The 18,147-nt window shown below is 42.5% G+C and overlaps 1 protein-coding gene and 1 long non-coding RNA gene across 2 annotated transcripts; both read left to right on the top strand.

Moving 5' to 3' along the window:
• Positions 1-216: 216 nt before the first annotated feature.
• On the top strand, positions 217-17,685 carry LOC110502058 (WD repeat, SAM and U-box domain-containing protein 1). Its single transcript, XM_036959581.1, is given in 5 exon segments — positions 217-397; positions 3,296-3,468; positions 17,240-17,372; positions 17,547-17,594; positions 17,597-17,685. Coding segments are annotated over 5 exon segments (624 nt in total).
• On the top strand, positions 6,955-8,003 carry LOC110501510. The gene is made up of 3 exons (XR_002470219.2): positions 6,955-7,090; positions 7,258-7,298; positions 7,385-8,003. It is a non-coding gene; the product is annotated as an uncharacterized LOC110501510 (long non-coding RNA).
• Positions 17,686-18,147: the final 462 nt, after the last annotated feature.

Genomic DNA, 18,147 nt, shown 5'->3' on the forward strand with positions numbered 1-18,147 from the left:
GGTAATAACCTTGACAATTTCATAAAATATATTTATTTTATAAGGTATCTCACACTATTTATGGCATATTGCTGGTGAATCATTCCATATCCAGTGAATATGTATAGGCTACCTACAGCTTTGAGGCCGTTAATGCCTGGATGTTTTGCGCCACCTTGTGTAGGCTGAGGTTATTATATTTTATTTACAGCAAGAATATTTTTCAACAGTGACAAAATGGTGCCATTACCGTAAACACTCCACGATCATCGACATGAGGTGTATTGGTGCGCGTTCTCCCCTACACTACTAGCGACTTGCTCCGGAGATAAAGCCATACGAATATGTAACAGGAATGACTTCTCGGAGCGTCCGTTCTTGCCTCTGTCAGGGAACAGCTATGGAGTTCACTGCTACAGTTAGTGTGTGCAACCTACCTGTCCAGCTGCTCCACAGACGCGGCAACTTTTTTGGAGTTGGCGACAGGTGAGCTAATGGCAAAATTACAGCATCCTGGCCGCAGCGGTCTCCCGATTCCTCCCCCTGCTGTCCAGGAAATCGGATGGAACCGTGGCTCTTTGGGGTTTTCACTTAGGGCATAAACTACTCCCTATGTTGCGTTGCCCCGATGCCCTTTGAGGTTGGTTCTCTAATCTTCATAATAGTAATCAATAAAATATGTATAGGTCTAAGGGATATTCTCACACCGACATCCTATGATAATAAACGTCGATTACGTTTGCAACTAATCCCAATGGTCTCTAATATTCAAATGAAGCATTCTTGTCCTCATTGAACCTCGATCTTCTAAACCTTCTCAGCATAGAGTTGAAGTCGGAAGTTTACATAACCTTTGGTTGGAGTCATTAAAGCTCGTTTTTCAACCACTCCACACATTTCTTGTTAACAAACTAGTTTGTTGTTTACAGATTATTTCACATATAATTCACTCTATAACAATTCCAGTGGGTCAGAAGTTTACATACACTAAATTGACTGTGCCTTTAAACAGCTTGGAATATTCCAGAAAATTATGTCATGGCTTTAGATGCTTCTGCTAGGCTAATTGACATCATTTGAGTCAATTGGAGGTGTACCTGTGGATATATTACAAGGCCTACCTTCAAACTCAGTGTCTCTCTGCTGAACATCATGGGAAAATCAAAAGATATCAGCCAAGACCTCAGAAAAAAAATTGAGACCTCAAGTCTGGTTCATCCTTGGGAGCATTTTCCAAACGCCTGAAGGTACCACGTTCATCTGTACAAACAATAGTACGCAAGTATAAACACCATGGGACCATGCAGCTGTCATACCGCTCAGGAAGGAGATGCGTTCTGTCTCCTAGAGATGAACGTACTTTGGTGCAAAAAGTGCAAATCAATCCCAGAACTACAGCAAAGGACCTTGTGAAGATTCTGGAGGAAACAGGTACAAAAGTATCTATATACACAGTAAAACGAGTCCAATATTGACATAACCTGAAAGGCCGCTCAGCAAGGAAGAAGCCAAAACTGCCATAAAAAAACAGACTATGGTTTGCAACTGCACATGGGGACAAAGATTGCACTTTTTGGAGAAATGTCCTCTGGTCTGATGAAACAAAAATAGAACTGTTTGGCCATAATAACCATTTATGTTTGGAGGAAAAGGGGGAGGCTTGCAAGCCGAAGAACACCAGCCCAACCGTGAAGCATGAGGCTGGCAGCATAATGTTGTGGGGGTGCTTTGCTGCAGGAGGGACTGGTGCACTTCATAAAATAGATGGCATCATGAGGATGGAATATTATGTGGATATATTGAAGCAACATCTCAAGACATCAGTCAGGAAGTTAAAGCTTGGTCGCAAATGGGTCTTCCAGATGGACAATGACCCCAAGCATACTTCCAAAGTTGTGTCAAAATGGCTTAAGGACAACAAAGTCAAGGTATTGGAGTGGCCATCACAAAGCCCTGACCTCAATCCTATAGAACATTTGTGAGCAGAACTGAAAAAGCGTGTGTGAGCAAGGAGGCCTACAAACCTGACTCAGTTACACCAGCTCTGTCAGGAGGAATGGGCCAAAATTCACCCAACTTATTGTGGGAAGCTTATGGAAGGCTACCTGAAGCGTTTGACCCAAGTTAAAACATTTAAAGGCAATGCTACCAAATAGTGAATGAATGTAAACTTCTGACCCACCGGGAAGGTGATGAAAGAAATAAAAGCTGAAATAAATAATTCTCTCAACTATTATTTTGACATTTCACATTCTTAAAATAAAGTGGTGATCATAACTGACCTAAGATGGGGAATTTTTACTAAGATTAAATGTCAGCAATTGTGATACTGAGTTTAAATGTCTTTGACTAAGGTGTGTGTAAACCTCCGACTTCAACTGTATGTAATCTTCATAGCAGGTGTAAAATAAACAGAGGTTATACAAACGGAAGCTAGATTGAAGATACGGTATCCCTGAAAACCGCATGTTTCCGTTTTTACCGACTCCGCATAGGCTATCAAAACTCTACATCATATTCCACTGTTCATCTTCCCAGGTCTAGTGCCGTGACCGAGACCACAGGGATGGCGTGCTGCTTCACTCCTTGTGGGCAGATGCTTATAACAGGGTGTACACATCTGGAGATATCAAAGTGTGAGACCTGGACATGAAGCAGCTCCATGCGTAGAAGGACGCCAGTGACCTTGGGGTGACCTGCTGCCACTGCACCCCAGTTGGACATGGGTAAAGATTTAAAACATACCTCAGTTAAGTGATCCTCTCCTCAGGGCACCCTTCTCTTCAACACATTGGGATAGTGCCCAGTTGAGGTTGTAAAACGGAGAAAAGCCATACATAGGGTGAATCCCAAATGACACCCTATTCCCTATATAGTGCATTACTTTTTACCTGGGTCCAATAGGGCGCCATTTGTATGCCCTAGTATGGAGAGTTCAAATTCAGACTATAAATGACTTTATTTAGGAAAAAGCTTTATGTGGTGCTCCTAGAGCTTTGTGGCAGTCAGTGGGGACTTAAAGAAATTACCATTGGAAGGTTTTATTATTATAACCAAATGTACTTAACCACACAGTTATTCATGTCTCACAACTGTTGAAACATTGTTTTACCTTTCATCAATCATAAACGGTATCCGTTCCTATTTTCAATGCAATCCATCTAATCCACATAATTTGTCAGAGTTCAATTCTAGATATTGCCTCAAATGTATTCTCATAGTTCCTAACCCTTCAAAAAGATAAGCACCAGCCATGTGAGTCCTATTACGGTTTTCTTTCTTGGAAAGTAAACATGATTATTATTCTGATGGAGAGTCAATGTCCCGGGTTTGTTCTGCCGCTCCTTCACAGATGGCAGTTCAGTGCAGTTTCGATTGGCCTCCTGTGGACAGGACAGTCAACTGAAGATACGATCCATATCACAGCATGCTGTAGCACGTAGGCTGGTCTGGCCTCTGCTACGCACACACAGGAATAGATGGCGAGATTGAGCGCAGCATCGTCTGCGCGGAGTAAAGTAATTGCATTAGTGTTTTAGAACAAACCGCGTCAGTGCTGGGGAAAAAAACCTCATCAATAATAGATTGCTTTCAGTCATATCAGATTGAAGACCAGCAAGTATCTTCCCAGTGGGTTTAAGATATATATGTTCCAATTTGAAAATCAATGAATGTATCCAAACATTGTTTACACTTACTCTTCTGTATTGCACACACATACTAGTTCTTATAGAATTCAATATCTGGTCTTTGTTTTGGACTGTGATCAGCATCTGATATACAGTATTTTAATGTATCTGCCCATTCCATAACCGTAGCCAACAGTCAACAATCCAATGAACAGCATGCAAATGGAAGCAATCATGCCCTTTAACAAACCACAAACACTGCCATCAATCAATCCAATGCATTTATAAAGCCCTTTTCACCTCAGCAGTTTGTCACACAGTGCTTATGCAGAACCCCAGCCTCAAACCCCAGAGAGCAATGCAGATGTAGAAGCACGGTTGCTAGGAAAAACTCCCTAGAAAGCCTGGAACTTGGGAAGAAACCTTGAGGAACCAGGTTGTGATGGGTGGGTCCTTTTCTGGCTGTGCCAGGTGGATATTATAATAGTACATGGCCATTTAAGGCCAGATCGTTCTTCAAGATGTTCAAACGTCCATAGATGACCAGCAGGGCCTCAGTGGTTATAGAGGGTGCAACAGGTCAGCACCATGAACTGAACAAATGTTAGAATGAGTTTGAATGGCCAGATAGTAGGCTTTGCATTACCCTTTGGAAAGTGGTGGATGGTCTTGTGCTACTTTATATAGTGGCTATCCTGTCTCTGTTGCTGTGGTAACAGCAGTTCCTGGGTGAGATGTGCATACTGAGTGGTGTTCCACAGGGATGTGTTGTGGTGCCTTTGTCTTCGGGCAGCAGCCCACTAAAGGAAGCACACAGCAGCACAGGGAATGAAACCAGAGAACATTGGCCACTCATACATAGGCTGCAGAATGGGCAGTGCATACCAAGGCGCTGTGCCTCACATGGTTATTGTACCACTTTCAGAGGAAATTGTCTTTTGGAATGGCGGAATATACAGTGCCTTGCGAAAGTATTCGGCCCCCTTGAACTTTGCGACCTTTTGCCACATTTCAGGCTTCAAACATAAAGATATAAAACTGTATTTTTTTGTGAAGAATCAACAACAAGTGGGACACAATCATGAAGTGGAACGACATTTATTGGATATTTCAAACTTTTTTAACAAATCAAAAACTGAAAAATTGCAAAATTATTCAGCCCTTTTACTTTCAGTGCAGCAAACTCTCTCCAGAAGTTCAGTGAGGATCTCTGAATGATCCAATGTTGACCTAAATGACTAATGATGATAAATACAATCCACCTGTGTGTAATCAAGTCTCCGTATAAATGCACCTGCACTGTGATAGTCTCAGAGGTCCGTCAAAAGCGCAGAGAGCATCATGAAGAACAAGGAACACACCAGGCAGGTCCGAGATACTGTTGTGAAGAAGTTTAAAGCCGGATTTGGATACAAAAAGATTTCCCAAGCTTTAAACATCCCAAGGAGCACTGTGCAAGCGATAATATTGAAATGGAAGGAGTATCAGACCACTGCAAATCTACCAAGACCTGGCCGTCCCTCTAAACTTTCAGCTCATACAAGGAGAAGACTGATCAGAGATGCAGCCAAGAGGCCCATGATCACTCTGGATGAACTGCAGAGATCTACAGCTGAGGTGGGAGACTCTGTCCATAGGACAACAATCAGTCGTATATTGCACAAATCTGGCCTTTATGGAAGAGTGGCAAGAAGAAAGCCATTTCTTAAAGATATCCATAAAAAGTGTTGTTTAAAGTTTGCCACAAGCCACCTGGGAGACACACCAAACATGTGGAAGAAGGTGCTCTGGTCAGATGAAACCAAAATTGAACTTTTTGGCAACAATGCAAAACGTTATGTTTGGCGTAAAAGCAACAGAGCTGAACACACCATCCCCACTGTCGAACATGGTGGTGGCAGCATCATGGTTTGGGCCTGCTTTTCTTCAGCAGGGACAGGGAAGATGGTTAAAATTGATGGGAAGATGGATGGAGCCAAATACAGGACCATTCTGGAAGAAAACCTGATGGAGTCTGCAAAAGACCTGAGACTGGGACGGAGATTTGTCTTCCAACAAGACAATGATCCAAAACATAAAGCAAAATCTACAATGGAATGGTTCAAAAATAAACATATCCAGGTGTTAGAATGGCCAAGTCAAAGTCCAGACCTGAATCCAATCGAGAATCTGTGGAAAGAACTGAAAACTGCTGTTCACAAATGCTCTCCATCCAACCTCACTGAGCTCAAGCTGTTTTGCAAGGAGGAATGGGAAAAAATGTCAGTCTCTCGATGTGCAAAACTGATAGAGACATACCCCAAGCGACTTACAGCTGTAATCGCAGCAAAAGGTGGCGCTACAAAGTATTAACTTAAGGGGGCTGAATAATTTTGCACGCCCAATTTTTCAGTTTTTGATTTGTTAAAAAAGTTTGAAATATCCAATAAATGTAGTTCCACTTCATGATTGTGTCCCACTTGTTGTTGATTCTTCACAAAAAAATACAGTTTTATATCTTTATGTTTGAAGCCTGAAATGTGGCAAAAGGTCGCAAAGTTCAAGGGGGCCGAATACTTTCGCAAGGCACTGTATATATTTTTTTCGCTTCTCTTTTGTGTCAGTAACCTTTCAATTGAACTGGCATTCTGCTTCCTGGTGTTGATGTGCTATTATTCATGTTTCCTTTCCTTTATTTTCCTGTCGTTTTTTTTATGTTTTAGAAATATAATAACCTCTTTATTCGCTGTGAATTTTAATAGCCACATGGGCATCACTACTTACTCAGCCTGTAAAGGCCAAATTAAAAGCAATTAAAAAGTAATAAATGACTGATTTGGAATCTTGCCAGGAGGAAAACATATAATGTAGATCTGATGAATTTGAAAAAGGACAATTGTTTTACCACAGTGCTTGGTTGTCAACCTGCAAATAAATAATTTGTCCTAACTGAATTAAAATGCAGTATGTATAGTGTGTAGCCTTCTCCTTAAGGGACTGTCCAGCCAGGATTACATGTTATAGAGCAGTGCACTGGACAACTGACAAATACATTTTATGAAGGCGACAGGCCAAAGTCTCCATACAAACCATAACGTTTACGTATAAAGCACCTTGGATTGAACTCCGGTATCAGTGTCCAGAGTGTTTGTTCAGTGGTTTTATTTATTGAATATTTATTTGAATATTTATTTAACTATATAATATTTCTTCCATCCCTGTTCAGTTGGAATAAACTGTTGGTATACTGTAATCAAATACGTAGTTTATTTTAAATAGTGCTTTTCTCCTATTTGACCACTAGGGGGTCTTTACTCTGAAGCCTTACAAAGCAGAATTTAACGTTCTCAATAATCTGTTGCTTGTGTTAAGTTGTAGAATTTTTGTTTCAGTTCTGTTCTTTCTGCGTGATTTGTACTGCTGAGCTGTTGGAATGAATAAAATAAATCACTGTTGTGTTTTTCAACAGCTCCGTGGATAAGACAGTGACGGTGTACAATGTGGTATGTGAAACAGTCGTTGATGTGGTCTTAGTCAGTTGTGTTTTGCTTTTGAAACAGACGTATCCATCCACACGTCACTGTTGCTCTGGTACAAATCACAGTCTCTTAACAGTTCGAAATGCCGGACATTGTTCTTTGTCAATGTTTGTTTATTTCTTCCTATGTAGAGCAATGGAGTTCGTCTTCACACGTTGAGCCATCATAATAGGTACCAGCCTGTTACCCACTGTTGTTATATAACTCACTGTGACTGTATGCATCAAACACACTGAATTATTTCCCGCCTTCTCTTAGATTAGTGACAGCCTGTGCCTTCTCGCCAACCCTGCCATGGATGGTCACTGGATCCACAGACAAGACGGTCAACATCTGTCACTGGCAGAGGGCACAACAGAGAGACATAAAAAGCTCAGTGTTCAACACCATAGTCCCCTTCCAAGCTCGTCACCAAGCTTAGGACCCTGGGACTGAACACCTCCCTCTGCAACTGGATCCTGGATTTCATGACGGGCCGCCCCCAGGTAGTAAGGGTAGGCAACATCACCTCCGCCACGCTGATCCTCAACACAGGGGCCCTACAGGGGTATGTGCTTAGTCCTATCCTGTACTCCTTGTTCACCCATGACTGCATGGCCAAGCACGACTCCAACCGCATCATCAAGTTTTGTGACGACACTGTGGTGGCCTGATCACTAGCGACGATGAGACGGCCTACATGGACGAAGTCAGTGACCTGGCATGGTGCCAAGGAGCTGATCGTGGACTACAGGAAACGGGGGGCGAGCACGCCCACATTGATAAGACTGCAGTGGGGTGCAAATCACTAAACTTTTTCAATTTTTTGATTTCACCTTTATTTAACCAGGTAGGCCAGTTGAAAACAAGTTCTCATTTACAACTGCGACCTGGCCAATATCAAGCAAAGCAGTGCGACACAAACAACAACACAGAGTTACACATGGAATAAACAAGCGTACACAATAGAAAAAAAGAAAGTCTATATACAGTGTGTGCAAATGGTGTGAGGAGGTAAGGCAATAAATAGGCCATAGTAGGGAAGTAATTACAATTGAGCAAATTAACACTGGAGTGATAGATGTGCAGATGATGATGATGATGTTCAAGTAGAAATACTGATGTGCAAAAGAGCAGAAAAGTAAATAAAAGCAATATGGGGATGAGGTAGGTAGATTGGATGGGCTATTTACAGATGGGCTATGTGCAGCTGCAGCAATCAGTTAGCAGCTCAGATAGCGGATGTTTAAAGTTAGTGAGGGAAATATGAGTCCCCACACACACACTCTTCATGCACTCAGTCGTGAAGAAGGCACGACAGGACCTCTTCCCCCTCAGGAGGTTGAAAAAGTTTGGCATGAGCTCTCAAATCCTCCAAAAGTTCTACAGCTCCTCCATTGAGAGCATCTTGACAGGCTGCATCACTGCTTGGTATGGCAACAGCATCTTACTTACTTTCTCGTGTCCTTCTTATTTGTATTTATTGTGTTTTTTTGTTCTACCTTGTTATTTTTAGTATTACATTGATATTGATTACTTTTGGGTTTATAGGTTGCAAGAAAGGCATTTCACTGTACGTGTGCACATGTACACTTAAACTTAAAAAAGCACTGCACCGGAATGCAGCTGTGTCTTTTGACATCAGGGCCTGGCTAGACTAGTGTTTACAGAGGGTTTTCATAGAGTGGACATGTTGACAGAGCACATTCCAAGCTCTTTGAACGCAGTCTCCTTTGAAAGAGATTTTGTGTTTTCTGGTGATTTCTAGCTGAATCCAGGAACCCCTCATGTCAAGGTAAGAACACACAGGAAAATGTTCTTATCATTATATCCAGTGATTAGTGCAAGGGCAACATTGTGGTATAGATATTGGAGGGGATGAACAATAGACAGGGTTCGGGGTGGTCCTCCCCCGGAATTTTCAACATTTTAAAACGCATTTCCTGCAATTGTACAGTTTGACATGACTTATTATGCCTCTCTTGATGGGTATTCGGAGGGCTATTCTGAGTGTAAGTGGAAGCCTCCCTCTCCCCCTTTTTTTTTTTAAACAGCTCTGGAAACAATGAAGAGACCACTGCAAAATTATCAGTTTCTCTGGTTGCACTGTTAATATGTATGTTTGGGTAAGATGAACAGTTTTGTTTTATTCTATAAACTACTGACAACATTTCTCCCAAATTCTAAATAAAAGTATTTATTTGCATAAAATGATAACTGGTCAAAATAACAAAAAAAGATGCAGTGATGTCAGACCTTGAATAATGCAAAGAAAATAAGTTCATATTAATTTTTAAACAACCCAATACTAATGTTTTTAACTTAAAAAAAATCAGAAATCAAAATTTGGTGGAATAACCCTGATTTTCAATCACAGCTCTCCACCAGTCTTTCACATGTTGTTTGGTGACTTTATATCACTCCTGGCTCAAAGATTCAAGCAGCTCGGCTTTGTTTGATGTCTTGTGACCATCCATCTTCCTCTTGATCACATTCCAGAGGTTTTCAATGGGGTTCAGGTCTGGAGATTGGACTGGCCACAACAGGGTCTTGATATGGTGGTCATCCATCCACACCTTGATTGACCTGGCTGTGTGGCATGCAGCATTGTCCTGCTGGAAAAACCAATTACACACATCTTACCATAGGGCAGAGAGAAAACATTGCTGTTTTATTGCTCATCTCATGCTATTCTTCACATTTTGCCATGAGGATAAGAGAACATTTTGCAGTAATATTCTGTTAACTCATACCCAAATAATGTTGTTGACTCATCCTATTCTTATATTTGTGTCCAAAGCATCAATTGGTTAAAAAAAAAAACACTTAAAAAAAACAAACATCTCAAACTTGTTACGCAAGCAGACTGTTAAAAAAAAAGATCGCTATTTCCTTATAGAGAATGTCTGGCATACTCCCACACTATTCTGTTGTTGGGGTACATACCCCACACCATTCTGTTGTTGGGGTACATACCCCACACCATTCTGTTGTTGGGGTACATACCCCACACCATTCTGTTGTTGGGGTACATACCCCACACCATTCTGTTGTTGGGGTAAACACCCCACACCATTCTGTTGTTGGGGTACACATTCACTCCATTCCAAAACTAAAAAGCTGTTTTTTAACCTACTTAATGAAACATTTTGGGAAGAAAAACTATTTCACTCGTATTGTAATTATAGGTAATATTTCATAGAAATCTGGAAACACTGGACAGTTATTTTAAAGGTCGACATTGGGCAAAAATGCAAAAATAACTCCTTTAAACTGTATAACTGATCAATGTACTATCATACCAGGTCATTTAATGCCTAAAAACAAAATTGTGATTAAGATATTTGGCTACAGAAGGGCCAATTCTTACCGATCTTACTGAACAACAAGTCCTGTGAAATGACAACACATACTGGAGGAGTTACTGACTAGCTACAAGTGGCTAGCTTAGCTAACAAACTAGCTACGTCGGTTGAGGCACGCATGACCACAATGACACATCGATGAACCACCAAAGGCTCACTCCATTTCTGTTTGAAAATTGAGGAGGAGCTGGGCCGTTTTTCGTGCCCAAATTTGACCGTTAAAGCTAATTTCCTGAAATTCTACACATTTTGAAATGACTTTTCACATTACTTATATATTACTTATATTACCTGTATATTTTTTATTTGAAATAAATTATTGGGGGGGACAAATCGACAAGTCCTGAATATTGGGGGGGAACATATCCCCCCAATCACCTGAGGCAATTTAGCCTATGGAATGTAGGGACAGTCAGGAGCAGCAGCCTCCAGACACTGGGAGTGGGGTGAAGTTGCCCATAGATGCTGATCTTGGGTCAGTCTTGCATTTTCCCTCACTAATGGGGTATGTTGGGAGAAGGGAAGCTGATCCTAGATCTGTACATAGGGGAAAATTCACCCCGGAGCCAGATATTGAGTTGATGAATAGATGAAAAGTCCGGAGGCCTGAATGAGTGGAGGAGGCAGTAAAAATAAATTATGATGACTTGTAAAGTGAGAGATGATGATGAAGAGGCCTGTACATGGGAGCTAGTCCAAGAGTGGAACCCCTCCAGATAAACAAAGAACCCTCTCCAGTCTTGGCACAGCTTCCCTAACCCCCACAGTCAGCTACAGTAGGCTCCAACGATATTTACACTTACCGGACCACCCGTTCACAAAAATGGATCGCACCTACGACCAGTGGCTTGCTATATATAGCATGCAGACAGACATCGAGGCATTCAGATACTGTTCGATTGAATGTTAGGTCACTCATTTTGCCCCTTCTAAGGGACTTTGAGGGTGTTATTATTGTCATGCCAGACACACCAGATCCAGTATCTCAAAAACGGCTGCCCTCCTGGGCTTTTCATGCACAACAGTGTCTAGGCTTTACCCAGAATGGCGCGACAAACAAAAAACATTCAGTCAGCGGCAGTCCTGTCGGCGAAAACAGCTAGTTGATAGGAAAGGTCGAAGGAGTGGCAAGAATCATGCAAGGTAACAGGCAGGCCACAAACTGACAAATAACGGCGCATTACAACAGTGGTGTGCAGAACGGCATCTTGGAAAGTACAACTCGTCGATCATTGGCATGGATGGGCTATTGCAGCAGACGACCACAACGGGTTCCACTCCTATCAGCTAAAATCAAGAAGTGGCTCCAGTGGGCACGCAATCACCAACACTGGACAACTGAGGAGTGGAAAACATTGCCTGGTCTGACGAATCCCGGTTCCTGTTGCGTCATGCTGATAGCAGAGTCAGGATTTGGCGTAAGCAGCATGAGTCCATGGCCCCATCCTGCCTGGTGTCAACGGTACAAGCTGGTGACGTTGGTGTACCGCCGTCCAATCTTCAGCAACTGTGTGATGCCATCGCGTCAGCACGGAACAACATCCATGTGGAACGTTTCCGACTTGTAGAATCCACACCCCGAAGAATTCAGGATGTTTTGGAGGCAAAGGGGGTCCGACCAGGTACTGGACGGGTGTACCTAATAAACTGTTTGGCGAGTCTACATAACCTTCCTAAGAGCCAGTCAGCCACAGAGACGCTGGGTGTGTCTCTCAAATGGCAACCTATTGCCTGTATAGTGTACTATAGGGTGCCATTTGGGATGCTGTGGAGAGAGGAGTTGTTACTGTATAGTACAAGCATACTTGATAGGAGGGCACTTACTATTCTGGTATGTTTTGACTGAAAGTGTTGCTGCTGTTTCACCATAACTTCATTAAGCCTTCCTCCACATGTTTGCTTCTGAGAGTGGAATTCAATGGGGAAGTCAGTGGTGGTGTTATTTTGACCAGATGGACAAGCAAGCGATAGTGAATGACTAAAATAACAGAGAAGAAAAGAGAACGCGATGGAGGGTGAAGGGGAAGGAAAGAGAGAGGTGAGGAAAAGCAAACAACGCTGTGTTAATGAGAATTAACTCCAGTAGTCCCGCTGTTATCATTCAGAGCCTAATAATGGGAAACGTGAAGCATGGAGCTGTGTGGTGTCATTAGCAAGCACTGCGACACAACAGTGTGCATTTTATCTTAGCAAAACATGAAAAATGATAGCCGCTCGCACAATGTCATGTGAAGGTTGCCTCTGATGAACAGTGTGCCTGCGAAGGCCAGAAAAACACAACATTGTCAAGGGGAGGGAGGCTCTGAGGAAGACTGATAAATATTCCCAGGGCATGCAAATGTCATTACCGTGCTGTTTATAAAAAGACAATGTATATTTGGGTGAACAGGTTAGAAAGTACTAGTCTGTCTTTTATCGCTGCATACAAGAATGAATGGTAATTTGTTATCAGCACAGGAGGGCTTCCTTTTTTGGGAAGTATTTACGTTTTTTTTTCTTTTTTTTTCTCCATCAAACAAACACATTGTACAGCATACAAAATTGAGCATGACATCCAGACATACCATCCAGCAAAACACACATACACAATCTAATACTACTTCAGCAGCATATAAACTACAATACAAAATGGGTTCACAAACGCAGTATTACCATACAACATGGGCATCACCTCCCATTCCCAGAAACAACAAGCGGTTGTTCATAAAATGCCACTTCCAGCATTGATTCTATCCACTATTTCAGAATAGTAGTGGCATGGCCTTTCCAACATCTAAGGATCAATCTAGTCGCTGTAATGATACCGACAGCCCAGTGCAAATTCTTCATTTGATACATTAGGTCATTTCGTTCTGTCACCGAAGAGACATATTCTTAGTGAAATTGGGATTGTTGTTCCCGACATTCTCCCAAATATTTCAGAATATCCTTCCAGAAAGGTAGCACTAATGTACATTCCCATATTGCGTGTCCCTGTGTCTTGTTGACATTTCTAGCACATGTTATCGTCGATCAACCCCGTTGTAATGAAGCCTTGTTGTAGTCCAATAGAACCTATGTAGTATCTTGTATTGACTGAGCACCCCCCTGGCTTCTCTTATGTTCCACCCTGAGTCAGCCAAAATCTTAATAAAAAATGTTTAAAAGTTGTATTTAACTGGGCAAGTCAGTTAACAAATTCTTATTTATAATGACGGCCCACACTGGGCAAACCCTAACCAGAAAAACGCTGGGCCAATTTTGCGCCGCACCATGGGACTCCCGATCACGGCCGGTTGTGATACAGCCCGGGATCAAACCAGGGTCTGTAGTGACGCTTCTAGCACTGCGGGTGCAGTGCCTTAGACCGCTGCGCCACTTGGGAGCAAACAAGGGATCATCCTCAATTTCACATTTAAGATCAGTTTGCCATATTATCCTAAGGTTTATACAGTCTTTACTGTGCAAATCACAAAATATTGAGATAACAAATGGCTGCTTTATGTATGTGTTTATTCCAAATGTTCCACTATTGGATTCTTTCCTGGATTTAATTGACAGCTGGTTAACAGACATTCTCTCAATTGTAAATATTTCCAGAAATGTCCCTTGTCTCCCATCTCTTTTTAAACCAAATCTGAGTATGACCTTCACTGTATAGATCACCTAGTGTGAATTCCTTTTATTAGCCATTGATTCCAGTAAACAGATTTCCCTATACTTCCCTATCTGTACACCTGGATTACGACACAATGTTTATCTTTGTTTTAGATGCAAAAATCCACACATCTTATGTACTGTACTGCTCTCCATATCTATTTTGAGTGTAACAACATTGGATTGGGAGTTTCAACAAGCCTTTCCCCAGAAATATTATGTGTCGCAATATCAACAGGATGGAAAGGATACGTTTGTTCCTGTTCTATTATGATCCAATCCAGCGTCCTCTTTACGCCAATGCTTTTCCAATTAGCCATTTCAAATGATACATTATGCAATTTATCATCTGGTGAAGCCAGGCCTTGTCTATCCCCTGGTGAAAACGTCTTCATATTGAGGGAGGGCCTTCTTTCTGTGGAATGTGTGGGAAGTGTTTGTAGGAATCTGATAAGTAGTATTGCAGGAAATGGCAGGAGGGAGCAGGAAGGACTCGAGGAGGCACGTGGGAAGGCCCGTCCTCCCTTCCTGTGTTTGTGCGTGTTCACCAGGAACAGGAAGGAAGCTGTAAGGACCAGGTCACCCAAGGCTGCTGGTGAGAGATTGGCCCGAGGACGTCTTAGCCCGGCTGAGTGAGGAGAGCATGGAGGAGCTGGTCACCACCTTCACAGCCAACAACATCGACGGCCCCATGTCTTTGATGTGTTTCGCAACATTCCATTCATTCCGTTCCAGCTATTACTATGAGCCCGTCCTCCGATTCAAAGTGCCATCAGCCACCACTGCATGACACTCAGAACACACAGATCTCAGGCATGTCTGACCTGAGGCCTCCACTCCTCATTTATAATGAAGGGACCCAGGAGTGGACCCATAGGATTTACTGAATTATGCTTTTACAGTGCTTTTCTATTGGAATGGAACGCATGCCACAGAGGCTTTTATCTGAGTTCTAATCTTCCCACAATGCTCTCAAAATATATCTGTAAATCTGCTTTAAGGATGCCAAGCTGTGACTTTCCTACCTCCAACATGTCCCATCGGCTATTACTTGCTTATATAATTTGCTTGTGACAATTTCATTAAATGACTAGATAATCCCTCCGAAAATGTGATTTCTGGATTCGGACAGAATTAGCTTTTTCATGCTATTACCTCAACCATGCTTGCTAGAAAGAAAAGTATAGGTTTGTTCTGTGTCTTCACTGTGATATGATCGCAATAGATTGAGATACTGCCATACAGACTATAGTTTTGGGAAACAGTCTGCATCATTACAAATTAAATCAGGACTAAGGAGACAATATGTTTCTAAAAACCCACTGTCCTTTCCGCTGTGCATACCGTATGATTGCCTGAAGATGCTGTTTGTGGATACACACTGAAATAAATTAGATTCTCACCGTTCTCCTTCATGAAATATTCATGAAAAAAAGTTATTCACAGACATCTTTCACCAGATCTCTGTTGCGGCTTTAGGGGAGGCTTCTCTGGTACAACAGCCCACCATCTACAGCTAACATCAGTCTGCCGCATTACAGTTGATGGTTGCTTTGCCTATGTAGTCTTGGTACAGTGATTGGCAACTGTGAGGGATCGTAAATAGCCAATAGTGTTTCTTTTCGCAAACAATCGTGAATGTCATCTTATTTGCGGCAATGCAGGCACAAAGGAAGACACATATTGCACATAGATGTGTATTCTCTTATCCACATTAGTAAATTGAATGACTAATGGGTTCAGCAAGACATTGAAAGGAGACATTTTGATTGGCTACTGTCCCCACAGGGATTTAAACAATTTGTGATTGCAGTGCCGTATCTATAATGCTCTATCTGCACTGGGTTTTTTTTGGGGGGGGGGGGCTTCTGCATGATTGCAGGTGAGGGCTCGTTAATTAAATCTATCAAAACGCTGAAGTCATCATAGCCTAGTGCCATAAGCTCAGTGGCAGGTGGCGTGGTTTCTTTCTTTGTTTATTTTCCTCCACCAACACAGCTGCCTGTCTGTTCCTTACCTCAGCTCTGATGTGTTGTTTGTGTAAAGGACCCGTTTCCCTTGAGCGCTGAGGCACTAGGCAACTTAACCTTGATTAACAAACAGAGCATTCCATATGTAGGAGCAGGTCTTCCACAGGAAGAGGTCTGATTGTGGAGCTGATCATTGCTTGGTTTGCATCCTGGTCCCTGCAGAATGGCCTGACAATGAGACTGTCTACTGTCTAAACATAGGCCTTCCCTGAATCATCCACACTGCAGCCATAGACACTATCTGTAGGAGGCAGGAGTCCCTGTGGCTGGGACTCTCATAAAGGTGGCCTATTGGCACCTGCTGTTGACATATTGGTACCCACCTCAAATCTTTGGCCCCGGAGACGCACTATTCAAACCTATTCCATTGTGGGACTGTAGGCTTTAGGAGTGAAAATGCGAGTGAGCAGCGGTTGCTTCGTTGTGTGCCAAGTGATAGCGCACATCTTCCCGGTAGCTGGCTCTCTAACCGTTGAACGTTCCAACACTTATGACAGCTCCAAGAAGTGCTCAGGAGATCTATTCAGTCACCTGCTGCTTTTGAAAAGCGGAGCTTTAAAACCATCTACAGGCTGCGAGTCATCAGTCTCCTTCCCACGGTTTCTGTGAAGACGGAGGACGGGGAGCCCCAGTCAGATGTATGAATCTGTATCTTATCTGGGAAACCCAGCAGTAAGGAGACACCGTTTTATTGAACAGTAGATTCAGTCACCTCCGTGACATTGGGCTTCCTAGCACAAATTACGAGGGCCTTTTCTACGGAAGCACTAACATTAGAGTGCCTCAGAATGGCTTTCCCTTCATAAATGTCCACACACGATGTGTTCTGTTCTACTAAAATGTACTGTTACGGTAGGAGTACATTTCCCTGAAGCTGCCTCTAACTCCAAATGACTCGGGATGGTTTTACCACAAATAGGGGCTCCATTCACTCCGGCAGTTCAGCGTCGGAACGTGATTGAAATTAGAAGGCAAGACGGCATTCATTGTAAACGCTGCACGTCGGCTCAATCGGAAATGACTATTTCTATCGCACACGATCTGTAATGATTTAGCGATAGATTGAATAGTGTCTTATATGTTATAATGTTGTGTTGCTGTAGTCTGTGGGTCCCCGTGGTAAAGTCTTGAGGAAGGTGGAGGCTTTGAAAGCAGCGTTGATGGGATCAGGTGCTCCATATGAGTTCCTTTGTCCCATCACCAGAGAGGTGTTGAAGGACCCTGTCATCGCTGCAGGTGAGGGAAAGGGCATGAACACATCTGCCGCCTATACATGTCCTTGTTCATCAATGCTAATATAGACTATTTATTTTAGCACTTGTAACCTGCTCCAATTATTATACTGTACATGGCCTATAAAAGTAATGATGTCAATGTCTGATGTATAAAATGTGTGTCTAAAATCAACAGATGGATATTCCTATGAGAAAGAGACCGTTGAGAGTTGGATCAGCCCTAAGAACGCCCCAGTCCCATGACCAACCTACCTTTACCAACAATTTTGGTCACGCCCAACAGGAGCCTGAAGACCGCTGAATGGTCTGCTTAATGTATATCAGAGGAAAAAGCTATATGTTTTTGATAAAACTGTATTAAATATACTGAGATCTATACAAAGATAATCCATCCGGCTGACAGGTGTGGCATATCAAAAAGCTGATTAAACAGTATTATCATTACAGTGGTTTACCTTGTGCTTGAGACAATAACAGGTTACTCTAAAATGTGCAGTTTTGTCACACAACCCAATGCTACAGATGTCTCAAGTTTTGAGGGAGCGTGCAAATGGCACGCTGACTGCACAAATGTCCACCAGAGCTATTGGCAGATAATTTAGTGTTAATTTCTCTAACATAAGCCGCCTCCAACGTCGTTTTAGAGAATTTGGCAGTACATCCAACCGGCATCACAACCGCAGACCACGTGCAACCACGCCAGCCCAGGACCTCCACACCTCCACATCCGGCTTCTCCTCCTGCGGGATTGTCTGAGACCAGCCACCCGGACTGCT

This window comes from Oncorhynchus mykiss, chromosome 22 (genome assembly GCF_013265735.2).
Source record: "Oncorhynchus mykiss isolate Arlee chromosome 22, USDA_OmykA_1.1, whole genome shotgun sequence".
Lineage (NCBI taxonomy): Eukaryota > Metazoa > Chordata > Actinopteri > Salmoniformes > Salmonidae > Oncorhynchus > Oncorhynchus mykiss.